We start from the raw sequence: 13,177 nt of genomic DNA, 5'->3' as shown, positions 1-13,177 counted from the left end.
CTCTACTTTCCCTCTCTTCTCCATCTCCTCTCCTCCTGTCCCCCTCTCCTTCTCTCCCTCTCCTCTACTTTCCTCTCCTCTGTTCACCAGGTCCAGGTCAGTATAGTCCTGACATCAAGTCCAGTCCCCAGATGGCTCTGATCGTGTCCAGGGAGGATCGCTTCAAAGGCCCCAAGAACACCAACCCCGGCCCAGGCACCTATGAGGTAACTCACTATCAGACTAGCTTTTACCATGTAACATCAGTCTACCTGAGATGCTTAAACGTACATGAATTGCCCCAACATTATAAGAATCTCGGTTTCAAAATCGATTCAAACACGTTATTTGTGACCTTTTGAGCTTGCCTGTCTTAATAAACCAATAGAAAAGTCCCAAAATGGCTGCATATTTTGTATTTGTTTTTTATTATGGATCTCCATGAGTTCCTGCCAAGGCAGCAGCTACTCTTCCTGGGGTTTATTATGCATCTCCATTAGTTCCTGCCAAGGCAGCAGCTACTCTTCCTGGGGTTTATTATAGATCCCCATTAGTTCCTGCCAAGGCAGCAGCTACTCTTCCTGGGGTTTATTATGCATCTCCATTAGTTCCTGCCAAGGCAGCAGCTACTCTTCCTGGGGTTTATTATGCATCTCCATTAGTTCCTGCCAAGGCAGCAGCTACTCTTCCTGGGGTTTATTATGCATCTCCATTAGTTCCTGCCAAGGCAGCAGCTACTCTTCCTGGGGTTTATTATGGATCCCCATTAGTTCCTGCCAAGGCAACAGCTACTCTTCCTGGGGTTTATTATGCATCTCCATTAGTTCCTGCGAAGGCAGCAGCTACTCTTCCTGGGGTTTATTATGGATCCCCATTAGTTCCTGCCAAGGCAGCAGCTACTCTTCCTGGGGTTTATTATGCATCTCCATTAGTTCCTGCGAAGGCAGCAGCTACTCTTCCTGGGGTTTATTATGCATCTCCATTAGTTCCTGCGAAGGCAGCAGCTACTCTTCCTGGGGTTTATTATGGATCCCCATTAGTTCCTGCCAAGGCAGCAGCTACTCTTCCTGGGGTTTATTATGCATCTCCATTAGTTCCTGCCAAGGCAGCAGCTACTCTTCCTGGGGTTTATTATGGATCCCCATTAGTTCCTGCCAAGGCAGCAGCTACTCTTCCTGGGGTTTGTTATAGATCCCCATTAGTTCCTGCCAAGGCAGCAGCTACTCTTCCTGGGGTTTATTATGGATCCCCATTAGTTCCTGCCAAGGCAGCAGCTACTCTTCCTGGGGTTTATTATGGATCCCCATTAGTTCCTGCCAAGGCAGCAGCTACTCTTCCTGGGGTTTATTATGGATCCCCATTAGTTCCTGCCAAGGCAGCAGCTACTCTTCCTGGGGTTTATTATGCATCTCCATTAGTTCCTGCCAAGGCAGCAGCTACTCTTCCTGGGGTTTATTATGGATCCCCATTAGTTCCTGCCAAGGCAGCAGCTACTCTTCCTGGGGTTTGTTATAGATCCCCATTAGTTCCTGCCAAGGCAGCAGCTACACTTCCTGGGGTCCAAACACACACAGTTACATTACACTTACACAAAATATAAAACAGTATATCGTATATCATATAACACTGACACACCACCACATACACAACACACCATACAACAATATTACAATGTACCTGTGTGTAGAGTGCGTGTGCTAGCGTGTGTGTGTGTATGCGTGAATCTGTGCATGTGTGTGTGTCTCTTTACAGTCCCCGCTGTTCCATAAGGTGTATTTTTATCTGTTTTTTAAAATCAAATTCTGCTGTTTGCAACAGTTACTTAATGTGGAATAGAGTTCCATGTAGTCATGGCTCTATGTAGTACTGTGCGCCTCCCACAGTCTGTTCTGGACTTGGGGATTGTGAAGAGACCTCTGGTGGCATGTCTTGTGGGGTATGCATGCATCCGAGCTGTGTGCCAGTAGTTTATACAGACACCGAATTGCATTCAGTTTGTCAACACCTCTTCCAAAAACAAGTAGTGATGAAGTCAATCTGTCCTCCACTTTGAGCCATGAGAGATTGACATGCATATTATTAATGTTAACTCTCCATGTACATTTTACAGCCAGCCGTGCTGCTCTGTTCTGAGCCAATTGCAATTTTCTTGTGGCACCTGACCACATGACAGAACAGTAGTCCAGGTACGACAAAACTAGGGCCTGTAGGACCTGCCTTGTTGATAGTGTTGTTAAGAAGGTAGAAACTAGGGCCTGTAGGACCTGCCTTGTTGATAGTGTTGTTAAGAAGGTAGAAACTAGGGCCTGTAGGACCTGCCTTGTTGATAGTGTTGTTAAGAAGGTAGAAACTAGGGCTTGTAGGACCTGCCTTGTTGATAGTGTTGTTAAGAAGGTAGAAACTAGGGCCTGTAGGACCTGCCTTGTTGATAGTGTTGTTAAGAAGGTAGAAACTAGGGCCTGAAGGACCTGCCTTGTTGATAGTGTTGTTAAGAAGGTAGAAACTAGGGCCTGTGGGACCTGTCTTGTTGATAGTGTTGTTAAGAAGGTAGAAACTAGGGCCTGTAGGACCTGCCTTGTTGATAGTGTTGTTAAGAAGGTAGAAACTAGGGCCTGTGGGACCTGTCTTGTTGATAGTGTTGTTAAGAAGGTAGAAACTAGGGCCTGTAGGACCTGCCTTGTTGATAGTGTTGTTAAGAAGGTAGAAACTAGGGCCTGTGGGACCTGTCTTGTTGATAGTGTTGTTAAGAAGGTAGAAACTAGGGCCTGTAGGACCTGCCTTGTTGATAGTGTTGTTAAGAAGGTAGAAACTAGGGCCTGTAGGACCTGTCTTGTTGATAGTGTTGTTAAGAAGGTAGAGCAGTGCTTTATTATACTGTTATATCAATATGTTTCGACCACGACAGTTTACAATCCAGGGTTACTCCAAGCAGTTTAGTCACCTCAACTTGCTCAATTTCCACATGATTTATTACAAGATGTAGTTGAGGTTTAGGGTTTAGTGAATGATTTGTCCCAAATACAATGCTTTTAGTTTTTGAAATATTTCGGACTAACTTACTTCTTGCCACCCATTCTGAAACTACCTGCAGATCTGTGTTAAGTGTCGCAGTCATTTCAGTCGCTACGGTAGCTGACGTGTATAGTGTTGAGTCATCTGCATGTCAGTGGCTCTCCAGGCAGACTTAAACAAACACTGAGAGTATTTGAAAAGATCAAGTCAAAGGGTATCTTTCAAACACTCATCGTGACATTAACACAGAACAGTATTGAGCCATCCTCATCGTGACATTAACACAGAACAGTATTGAGCCATCCTCATCGTGACATTAACACAGAACAGTATTGAGCCATCCTCATCGTGACATTAACACAGAATAGTATTGAGCCATCCTCATTGGGACATTAACACAGAACAGTATTGAGCCATCCTCATTGTGACATTGACACAGAACAGTATTGAGCCATCCTCATCGTGACATTAACACAGAACAGTATTGAGCCATCCTCATCGTGGCATTAACACAGAACAGTATTGAGCCATCCTCATCGTGACATTAACCCAGAACAGTATTGAGCCATCCTCATTGTGACATTAACACAGAACAGTATTGAGCCACCATCATCGTGACATTAACACAGAACAGTATTGAGCCATCCTCATCGTGACATTAACACAGAACAGTATTGAGCCATCCTCATCGTGACATTAACACAGAACAGTATTGAGCCATCCTCATCGTGACATTAACACAGAACAGTATTGTGCCATACTCATCGTGACATTAACACAGAACAGTATGGAGCCATCCTCATCGTGACATTAACACAGAACAGTATTGAGCCATCCTCATCGTGACATTAACACAGAACAGTATGGAGCCATCCTCATCGTGACATTAACACAGAACAGTATGGAGCCATCCTCATCGTGACATTAACACAGAACAGTATTTAGCCATCCTCATCGTGACATTAACACAGAACAGTATTGAGCCATCCTCATCGTGACATTAACACAGAATAGTATTGAGCCATCCTCATCGTGACATTAACACAGAACAGTATTGAGCCATCCTCATCGTGACATTGACACAGAATAGTATTGAGCCATCCTCATCGTGACATTAACACAGAACAGTATTGAGCCATCCTCATCGTGACATTGACACAGAACAGTATTGAGCCATCCTCATCGTGACATTAACCCAGAACAGTATTGAGCCATCCTCATTGTGACATTAACACAGAACAGTATTGAGCCATCCTCATCGTGACATTAACACAGAACAGTATTGAGCCATCCTCATCGTGACATTAACACAGAACAGTATTGAGCCATCCTCATCGTGACATTAACACAGAACAGTATTGAGCCATCCTCATCGTGACATTAACACAGAACAGTATTGAGCCATCCTCATCGTGACATTAACACAGAACAGTATTGGAGCCATCCTCATCGTGACATTAACACAGAACAGTATTGAGCCATCCTCATTGACACAGAATAGTGACATTAACACAGAATAGTATTGAGCCATCCTCATCGTGACATTAACACAGAACAGTATTGAGCCATCCTCATCGTGACATTGACACAGAACAGTATTGAGCCATCCTCATCGTGACATTAACACAGAACAGTATTGAGCCATCCTCATCGTGACATTAACACAGAACAGTATTGAGCCATCCTCATCGTGACATTAACACAGAACAGTATTGAGCCATCCTCATCGTGACATTAACACAGAACAGTATTGAGCCATCCTCATCGTGACATTAACACAGAACAGTATTGAGCCATCCTCATCGTGACATTAACACAGAACAGTATTGAGCCATCCTCATCGTGACATTAACACAGAACAGTATTGAGCCATCCTCATCGTGACATTAACACAGAACAGTATTGAGCCATCCTCATCGTGACATTAACACAGAACAGTATGGAGCCATCCTCATCGTGACATTAACACAGAACAGTATTGAGCCATCCTCATCGTGACATTAACACAGAACAGTATGGAGCCATCCTCATCGTGACATTAACACAGAACAGTATTGAGCCATCCTCATCGTGACATTAACACAGAACAGTATGGAGCCATCCTCATCGTGACATTAACACAGAACAGTATTGAGCCATCCTCATCGTGACATTAACACAGAACAGTATGGAGCCATCCTCATCGTGACATTAACACAGAACAGTATTGAGCCATCCTCATCGTGACATTAACACAGAACAGTATTGAGCCATCCTCATCGTGACATTAACATCAGAATTAACAGTATTGAGCCATCCTCATCGTGACATTAACACAGAACAGTATTGAGCCATCCTCATCGTGACATTAACACAGAACAGTATTGAGCCATCCTCATCGTTAACACAGAACATTAACCTCACAGAACAGTATTGAGCCATCCTCATCGTGACATTAACACAGAACAGTATTGAGCCATCCTCATCGTGACATTAACACAGAACAGTATTGAGCCATCCTCATCGTGACATTAACACAGAACAGTATTGAGCCATCCTCATCGTGACATTAACACAGAACAGTATTGAGCCATCCTCATCGTGACATTAACAGAACAGTATTGAGCCATCCTCAGTATTAACACAGAACAGTATTGCCATCCTCATCGTATTGAGCCATCATTGACACAGAACAGTATTGAGCCATCCTCATCGTGACATTAACACAGAACATCTGCTAACCATGTGTATGTGACAAATAAAATTTGATTTGATTTGATTTGAACAGTATTGAGCCATCTCTGTCGACTTGGACAACTGGAATATAACTGTTGGAGTAGCAAAGACAAATTAATGGTGTATTTTGTTTACAAAATGTAGAAAGTAATGCAAAATGTATTTCACAGGTATTTGACAAATGAGCTCTGTGATTCCGATGTGCCTGTGATTTAACGAGCATGGCAGTACACTCTACTGTAGAAGCTATCTTTCTGTTATTTTGAGAAATAAAGCTTTGGGAATTACCTTGTAGTCATAAAACTTGTGAAGTGTTTGATATGATCTGCTACCTCTCTTCAGTCTTATTAGGCTATGGTGCATTAAACATTACGATGCAGAGAAACCTTTCAAAAGTGTCCCTCGCTGGTCAATAGCTGGTCTATTCTGGTCTGGTGTGTCCCTCGCTGTTCAATAGCTGGTCTGTTCTGGTCTGGTGTGTCCCTCGCTGTTCACTAGCTGGTCTGTTCTGGTCTGGTGTGTCCCTCGCTGTTCACTAGCTGGTCTGTTCTGGTCTGGTGTGTCCCTCGCTGTTCAATAGTTGGTCTGTTCTGGTCTGGTGTGTCCCTCGCTGGTCAATTGCTGGTCAGTAGCTGGTCTGTTCTGGTCTGGTGTGTCCTCGCTGTTCAATTGCTGGTCAGTAGCTGGTCTGTTCAGGTCTGGTGTGTGCATTGGTCATTGCTGGTCAGTAGCTGGTCTGTTCTGGTCTGGTGTGTCCCTCGCTGTTCAATTGCTGGTCAGTAGTTGGTCTGTTCTGGTCTGGTGTGTCCCTCTCTGGTCAATAGCTGGTCTGTTCTGGTCTGGTGTGTCCCTCGCTGTTCACTAGCTGGTCTGTTCTGGTCTGGTGTGTCCCTCGCTGTTCACTAGCTGGTCTGTTCTGGTCTGGTGTGTCCCTCGCTGTTCAATAGTTGGTCTGTTCTGGTCTGGTGTGTCCCTCGCTGGTCAATTGCTGGTCAGTAGCTGGTCTGTTCTGGTCTGGTGTGTCCCTCGCTGTTCAATTGCTGGTCAGTAGCTGGTCTGTTCTGGTCTGGTGTGTCCCTCGCTGGTCAATTGCTGGTCAGTAGCTGGTCTGTTCTGGTCTGGTGTGTCCCTCGCTGTTCAATTGCTGGTCAGTAGTTGGTCTGTTCTGGTCTGGTGTGTCCCTCTCTGGTCAATAGCTGGGCTGTTCTGGTCTGGTGTGTCCCTCGCTGGTCAATAGCTGGTCTGTTCTGTTGTGTCCCTCGCTGTTCAATGGCTGGTCTGTTCTGGTCTGGTGTGTCCCTCGCTGTTCAATTGCTGGTCAGTAGCTGGTCTGTTCTGGTCTGGTGTGTCCCTCGCTGGTCAATTGCTGGTCAGTAGCTGGTCTGTTCTGGTCTGGTGTGTCCCTCGCTGTTCAATTGCTGGTCAGTAGTTGGTCTGTTCTGGTCTGGTGTGTCCCTCTGTGGTCAATAGCTGGGCTGTTCTGGTCTGGTGTGTCCCTCGCTGGTCAATAGCTGGTCTGTTCTGTTGTGTCCCTCGCTGTTCAATAGTTGGTCTGTTCTGGTGTGTCCCTCGCTGTTCAATAGCTGGTCTGTTCTGTTGTGTCCCTCGCTGTTCAATGGCTGGTCTGTTCTGGTCTGGTGTCTCCCTCGCTGTTCAATAGTTGGTCTGTTCTGTTCTGGTGTGTCCCTCGCTGTTCACTAGCTGGTCTGTTCTGGTCTGGTGTGTCCCTCGCTGGTCAATTGCTGGTCAGTAGCTGGTCTGTTCTGGTCTGGTGTGTCCCTCGCTGTTCAATTGCTGGTCAGTAGTTGGTCTGTTCTGGTCTGGTGTGTCCCTCTCTGGTCAATTGCTGGTCACTAGCTGGTCTGTTCTGGTCTGGTGTGTCCCTCTTTGGTCAATTGCTGGTCAGTAGTTGGTCTGTTCTGGTCTGGTGTGTCCCTCGCTGTTCAATTGCTGGTCACTAGCTGGTCTGTTCTGGTCTGGTGTGTCCCTCGCTGTTCAATAGTTGGTCTGTTCTGGTCTGGTGTGTCCCTCTCTGTTCAATTGCTGGTCTGTTCTGGTCTGGTGTGTCCCTCGCTGTTCAATAGTTGGTCTGTTCTGGTCTGGTGTGTCCCTCGCTGTTCAATTGCTGGTCTGTTCTGGTCTGGTGTGTCCCTCGCTGTTCAATAGTTGGTCTGTTCTGGTCTGGTGTGTCCCTCGCTGTTCAATAGTTGGTCTGTTCTGGTGTGGTGTGTCCCTCGCTGTTCAATAGCTGGTCTGTTCTGGTCTGGTGTGTCCCTCGCTGTTCAATAGCTGGTCTGTTCTGGTGTGGTGTGTCCCTCGCTGTTCACTAGCTGGTCTGGTCTGGTCTGGTCTGGTCTGGTGTGTCCCTCTATGTTCAATAGTTGGTCTGTTCTGGTCTGATGTGTCCCTCTATGTTCACTAGTTGGTCTGTTCTGGTCTGGTGTGTCCCCCGCTGTTCAATAGTTGGTCTGGTCTGGTGTGTCCCTCGCTGTTCACTAGCTGGTCTGTTCTGGTCTGGTGTGTCCCTCGCTGTTCACTAGTTGGTCTGGTCTGTTCTGGTGTGTCCCTCGCTGTTCAATAGTTGGTCTGTTCTGGTCTGGTGTGTCCCTCGCTGGTCAATTGCTGGTCAGTAGCTGGTCTGTTCTGGTCTGGTGTGTCCCTCGCTGTTCAATTGCTGGTCAATAGCTGGTCTGGTCTGGTGTGTCCCTCGCTGTTCAATTGCTGGTCAGTAGCTGGTCTGGTGTGTCCCCCGCTGTTCAATAGTTGGTCTGTTCTGGTCTGGTGTGTCCCTCGCTGTTCACTAGCTGGTCTGTTCTGGTCTGGTGTGTCCCTCGCTGTTCAATAGCTGGGCTGTTCTGGTCTGGTGTGTCCCTCGCTGTTCACTAGCTGGTCTGTTCTTGTCTGGTGTGTCCCCCGCTGTTCAATAGTTGGTCTGTTCTGGTCTGGTGTGTCCCTTGCTGTTCACTAGCTGCTCTGGTCTGGTGTGTCCCCCGCTGTTCAATAGTTGGTCTGTTCTGGTGTGTCCCTCGCTGTTCACTAGCTGGTCTGTTCTGGTCTGGTGTGTCCCTCGCTGTTCAATAGTTGGTCTGTTCTGGTCTGGTGTGTCCCTCGCTGTTCACTAGCTGGTCTGTTCTGGTCTGGTGTGTCCCTCGCTGTTCAATAGTTGGTCTGTTCTGGTCTGGTGTGTCCCTCGCTGTTCACTAGCTGGTCTGTTCTGGTCTGGTGTGTCCCCCGCTGTTCAATAGTTGGTCTGTTCTGGTCTGGTGTGTCCCTCGCTGTTCACTAGCTGGTCTGTTCTGGTCTGGTGTGTCCCTCGCTGTTCAATAGTTGGTCTGTTCTGGTCTGGTGTGTCCCTCGCTGTTCACTAGCTGGTCTGTTCTGGTCTGGTGTGTCCCTCGCTGTTCAATAGCTGGGCTGTTCTGGTCTGGTGTGTCCCTCGCTGTTCACTAGCTGGTCTGTTCTGGTCTGGTGTGTCCCCCGCTGTTCAATAGTTGGTCTGTTCTGGTCTGGTGTGTCCCTCGCTGTTCACTAGCTGGTCTGTTCTGGTCTGGTGTGTCCCTCGCTGTTCAATAGCTGGGCTGTTCTGGTCTGGTGTGTCCCTCGCTGTTCACTAGCTGGTCTGTTCTTGTCTGGTGTGTCCCCCGCTGTTCAATAGTCGGTCTGTTCTGGTCTGGTGTGTCCCCCGCTGTTCAATAGCTGGTCTGTTCTGGTCTGTTGTGTCCCTCGCTGTTCAATAGTTGGTCTGTTCTGGTCTGGTGTGTCCCTCGCTGTTCAATAGCTGGTCTGTTCTGGTGTGTCCCTCGCTGTTCAATAGCTGGTCTGTTCTGGTGTGTCCCTCGCTGTTCAATAGCTGGTCTGCGTCCGAAACTATACTGTATGTAGTTCACTACTTTTGACCAGAGACCTTTTGACCAGAGACCTTTTGACCAGAGACCAGAGACCTTTTGACCAGAGACCTGGTCTAAAGTAGTACACTATTTAGGGAATAGGGAGCCATTTAGGAAACAATCTTGAAGTTCATATGACTGTGATTGGCTAGTAACTGTAGTTCATATCACTGTGATTGGCTAGTAACTGTATTTCATATCACTGTGATTGGCTAGTAACTGTAGTTCATGTCACTGTGATTGGCTAGTAACTGTAGTTCATATCACTGTGATTGGCTAGTAACTGTAGTTCATATCACTGTGATTGGCTAGTAACTGTAGTTCATATCACTGTGATTGGCTAGTAACTGTAAAGCAATACACTGTTGGAACGGCACGGTGGAACTACATGGTTTGAAAGTTTCTAGGGACATATGTTGTTGTGACAGACAGAGCAAGCAAATGGGTCTGTGTTTGAGCGACTGTGTTTGTGTTTGTGTGTGTGTTCGTGTTTGTGAGACTGTGTTTGAGAGACTGTGTGTGTGTGTGTGTGTGTGTGTGTGTGTGTGTGTGTGTGTGTGTGTGTGTGTGTGTGTGTGTGTGTGTGTGTGTGTGTGTGTGTGTGTGTGTGTGTGTGTGTGTGTGTGTGTGTGTACACGTGCGTGTGCTTGTATAAGTGTGTATGCGTGTGTCACCCCTGTGCGCCCCCCCCCTGTGGTGGTGATTCCCTGGGCATCCCATCACCTGTTCAACCCGGGGCACCTCAACCCCGGGGCACCCTAGTGCTGAACCCTCCCAAACACATCAAACAGATCAATAAGCACCAAGCCGCTCCTTCTCCCGACGTTGCTCCTGGCATACAGATCGGGCTGCCGCCACGAGCTGCTCTGTGAATACAGATCGCGGCATGTGAATTTGTGGATCTCAGAACGAGGACGGGGGGAGGTCAAGCTTTGAAGTGCATGTTGAATTCCCACCGATTTCCTCTTTTTGTGCTGTTGGCTATTTTAGTGAACTCCACACTCCTATACTGCACTCTGACTCTACTCTAGTGGTCTTAAGGTCAGCAGGTGGTAGTAGTCTACTCTAGTGGTCTTAAGGTCAGCAGGTGGTAGTAGTCTACTCTAGTGGTCTTAAGGTCAGCAGGTGGTAGTAGTCTACTCTAGTGGTCTTAAGGTCAGCAGGTGGTAGTAGTCTACTCTAGTGGTCTTAAGGTCAGCAGGTGGTAGTAGTCTACTCTAGTGGTCTTAAGGTCAGCAGGTGGTAGTAGTCTACTCTAGTGGTCTTAAGGTCAGCAGGTGGTAGTAGTCTACTCTAGTGGTCTTAAGGTCAGCAGGTGGTAGTCTACTCTAGTGGTCTTAAGGTCAGCAGGTGGTAGTCTACTCTAGTGGTCTTAAGGTCAGCAGGTGGTAGTCTACTCTAGTGGTCTTAAGGTCAGCAGGTGGTAGTAGTCTACTCTAGTGGTCTTAAGGTCAGCAGGTGGTAGTAGTCTACTCTAATGGTCTTAAGGTCAGCAGGTGGTGGTAGTCTACTCTAGTGGTCTTAAGGTCAGCAGGTGGTGGTAGTCTACTCTAGTGGTCGTAAGGTCAGCAGGTAGCAGTAGCTTGGTTCTAATCGATCTGTTTGATGTGTTTGGGAGGGTTTAGCACTAGGGTGCCCCGGAGTTGAACAGGTGATGGGATACCCAGGGAATCACCACCACAGCGAAGGAGTACATGGTGGGGCTACACACGCCTATGAGTACTCACATGCACACACACACACACACACACACACACACAAACACAGTCTCTCAAACACAGTCTCTCAAACACAGTCTCTCAAACACAGTCTCTCAAAGAGAGTCTCTCAAACACAGTCTCTCAAACACAGTCTCTCAAACACAGTCTCTCAAACACAGTCTCTCAAACACAGTCTCTCAAACACAGTCTCTCAAACAGAGTCTCTCAAACACAGTCTCTCAAACACAGTCTCTCAAACAGAGTCTCTCAAACAGAGTCTCTCAAACACAGTCTCTCAAACACAGTCTCTCAAACAGAGTCTCTCAAACACAGTCTCTCAAACACAGTCTCTCAAACAGAGTCTCTCAAACAGAGTCTCTCAAACACAGTCTCTCAAACACAGTCTCTCAAACACAGTCTCTCAAACACAGTCTCTCAAACACAGTCTCTCAAACACAGTCTCTCAAACACAGTCTCTCAAACAGAGTCTCTCAAACAGAGTCTCTCAAACACAGTCTCTCAAACACAGTCTCTCAAACACAGTCTCTCAAACACAGTCTCTCAAACAGAGTCTCTCAAACAGAGTCTCTCAAACAGAGTCTCTCAAACACAGTCTCTCAAACACAGTCTCTCAAACAGAGTCTCTCAAACACAGTCTCTCAAACACAGTCTCTCAAACAGAGTCTCTCAAACACAGTCTCTCAAACACAGTCTCTCAAACACAGTCTCTCAAACACAGTCTCTCAAACACAGCAGGTGGTGGATCTCTGTGTTGCACTCCTTCGACTGTCAACACTTAGAAAAAAGGGTTCCAAAAGGGTTCTTCGGCTGTCCCTATAGGATAACCCTTTTGGGTTCCAGTTAGAACACTTTTGGGTTCCATGTAGAACCATCTGTGGGAAGGGTTCTACATGAAGCCCAAAAGGGTTCTACCTGGAACCAAAAAGGTTTCTTCAAAGGGTTCTTCTTCTATGGGGACACCTTAGGTTCTAGATAGCACCTTTTTTTCTAAGCGAGGTTACTGATGACTGCTGAGGTTGTTATTCAGCCCGGTGTAGTCTACCCGGTGACAGGAACAGATGGTTTTTACAACCTCACTGATTCTGACGGACTACAAATTAAGTTTGATTAGATTAAACAAGGACAAGAAAGATCAGAGGAATGAGCTACATACTGTAAGAAAATGTTGTTTTGTTTCAAGAGCTGCGTGAACCACGTTATTATAGTAGTTATACAGATAAGTTCAGAATTCTCTACCAGCGATATCTCCTTCTTGGCAAATTATGAAATGGGGTCAGGAGAGATATTTCAAGGTTTGAATTGTTGACACACCTAACATTTTTATGTAGTCATATTCTGTAACACACAGGCCAGCATTTTTGTCTGAGATTGTCACTCAAACAAAAGGTTAAATTGACCTTAAATGACCTGAGAGTTTTCCCTCCACAAATCAGTGCATAAATCCATATATAGTTCCCTTTTCCTCCCCCAAAAGGGTAGTGTCATCACTTTGCCCTTCCTTCCCCTTGTTGTGTTGTCCGCTGTGCTCTTTTCACTGTGTTACTCTGTAGCTGCGGTCTAAGGCACTGCATCTCAGTGCTAGAGGCGGTACTACAGACCCTGGTTAGATTCCAGGCTGTATCACAACCGGCCGTGATTGGGAGTCCCATATGGCGGTGCACAATTGGCCCAGCGTCATCTGGATTTGACCGGTGTAGGCCGTCATTGTAACTTGCATAGTTAAAAAAGGTTAAATAAATACAATAAAAGCTAGTAGCTACATCTCTTCACTGTGTTTCTCTGTAGATAGTAGCTACATCTCTTCACTGTGTTTCTCTGTAGCTAATAGCTACATCTCTTCACTGTGTTTCTCTGTAGCTAGTA

General features: G+C 46.5%; 1 protein-coding gene across 3 annotated transcripts in view; it reads left to right on the top strand.

Annotated features, from left to right (window-relative positions):
- Positions 1-13,177, top strand: part of stpg2 (sperm-tail PG-rich repeat containing 2) — a 147,230-nt gene that overhangs the window by 75,143 nt on the left and 58,910 nt on the right. For all 3 annotated transcript variants that reach the window (XR_008063736.1, XM_052461107.1, XM_052461106.1), the window contains one exon: positions 91-206. Coding sequence is in view for 2 of the 3 variants with exons in the window: in XM_052461107.1 (XP_052317067.1) it covers positions 91-206 (116 nt within the window). In the remaining variant the exon portion in view is untranslated. Of the gene's footprint in view, positions 1-90; positions 207-13,177 lie in introns of those variants that run through there.

This window comes from Oncorhynchus keta, chromosome 14 (genome assembly GCF_023373465.1).
Source record: "Oncorhynchus keta strain PuntledgeMale-10-30-2019 chromosome 14, Oket_V2, whole genome shotgun sequence".
In the NCBI taxonomy this organism is placed as follows: Eukaryota; Metazoa; Chordata; class Actinopteri; order Salmoniformes; family Salmonidae; genus Oncorhynchus; species Oncorhynchus keta.
Note: the sequence above shows the minus strand (reverse complement) of the source record. Positions and strands in the feature narration are given on the sequence as shown.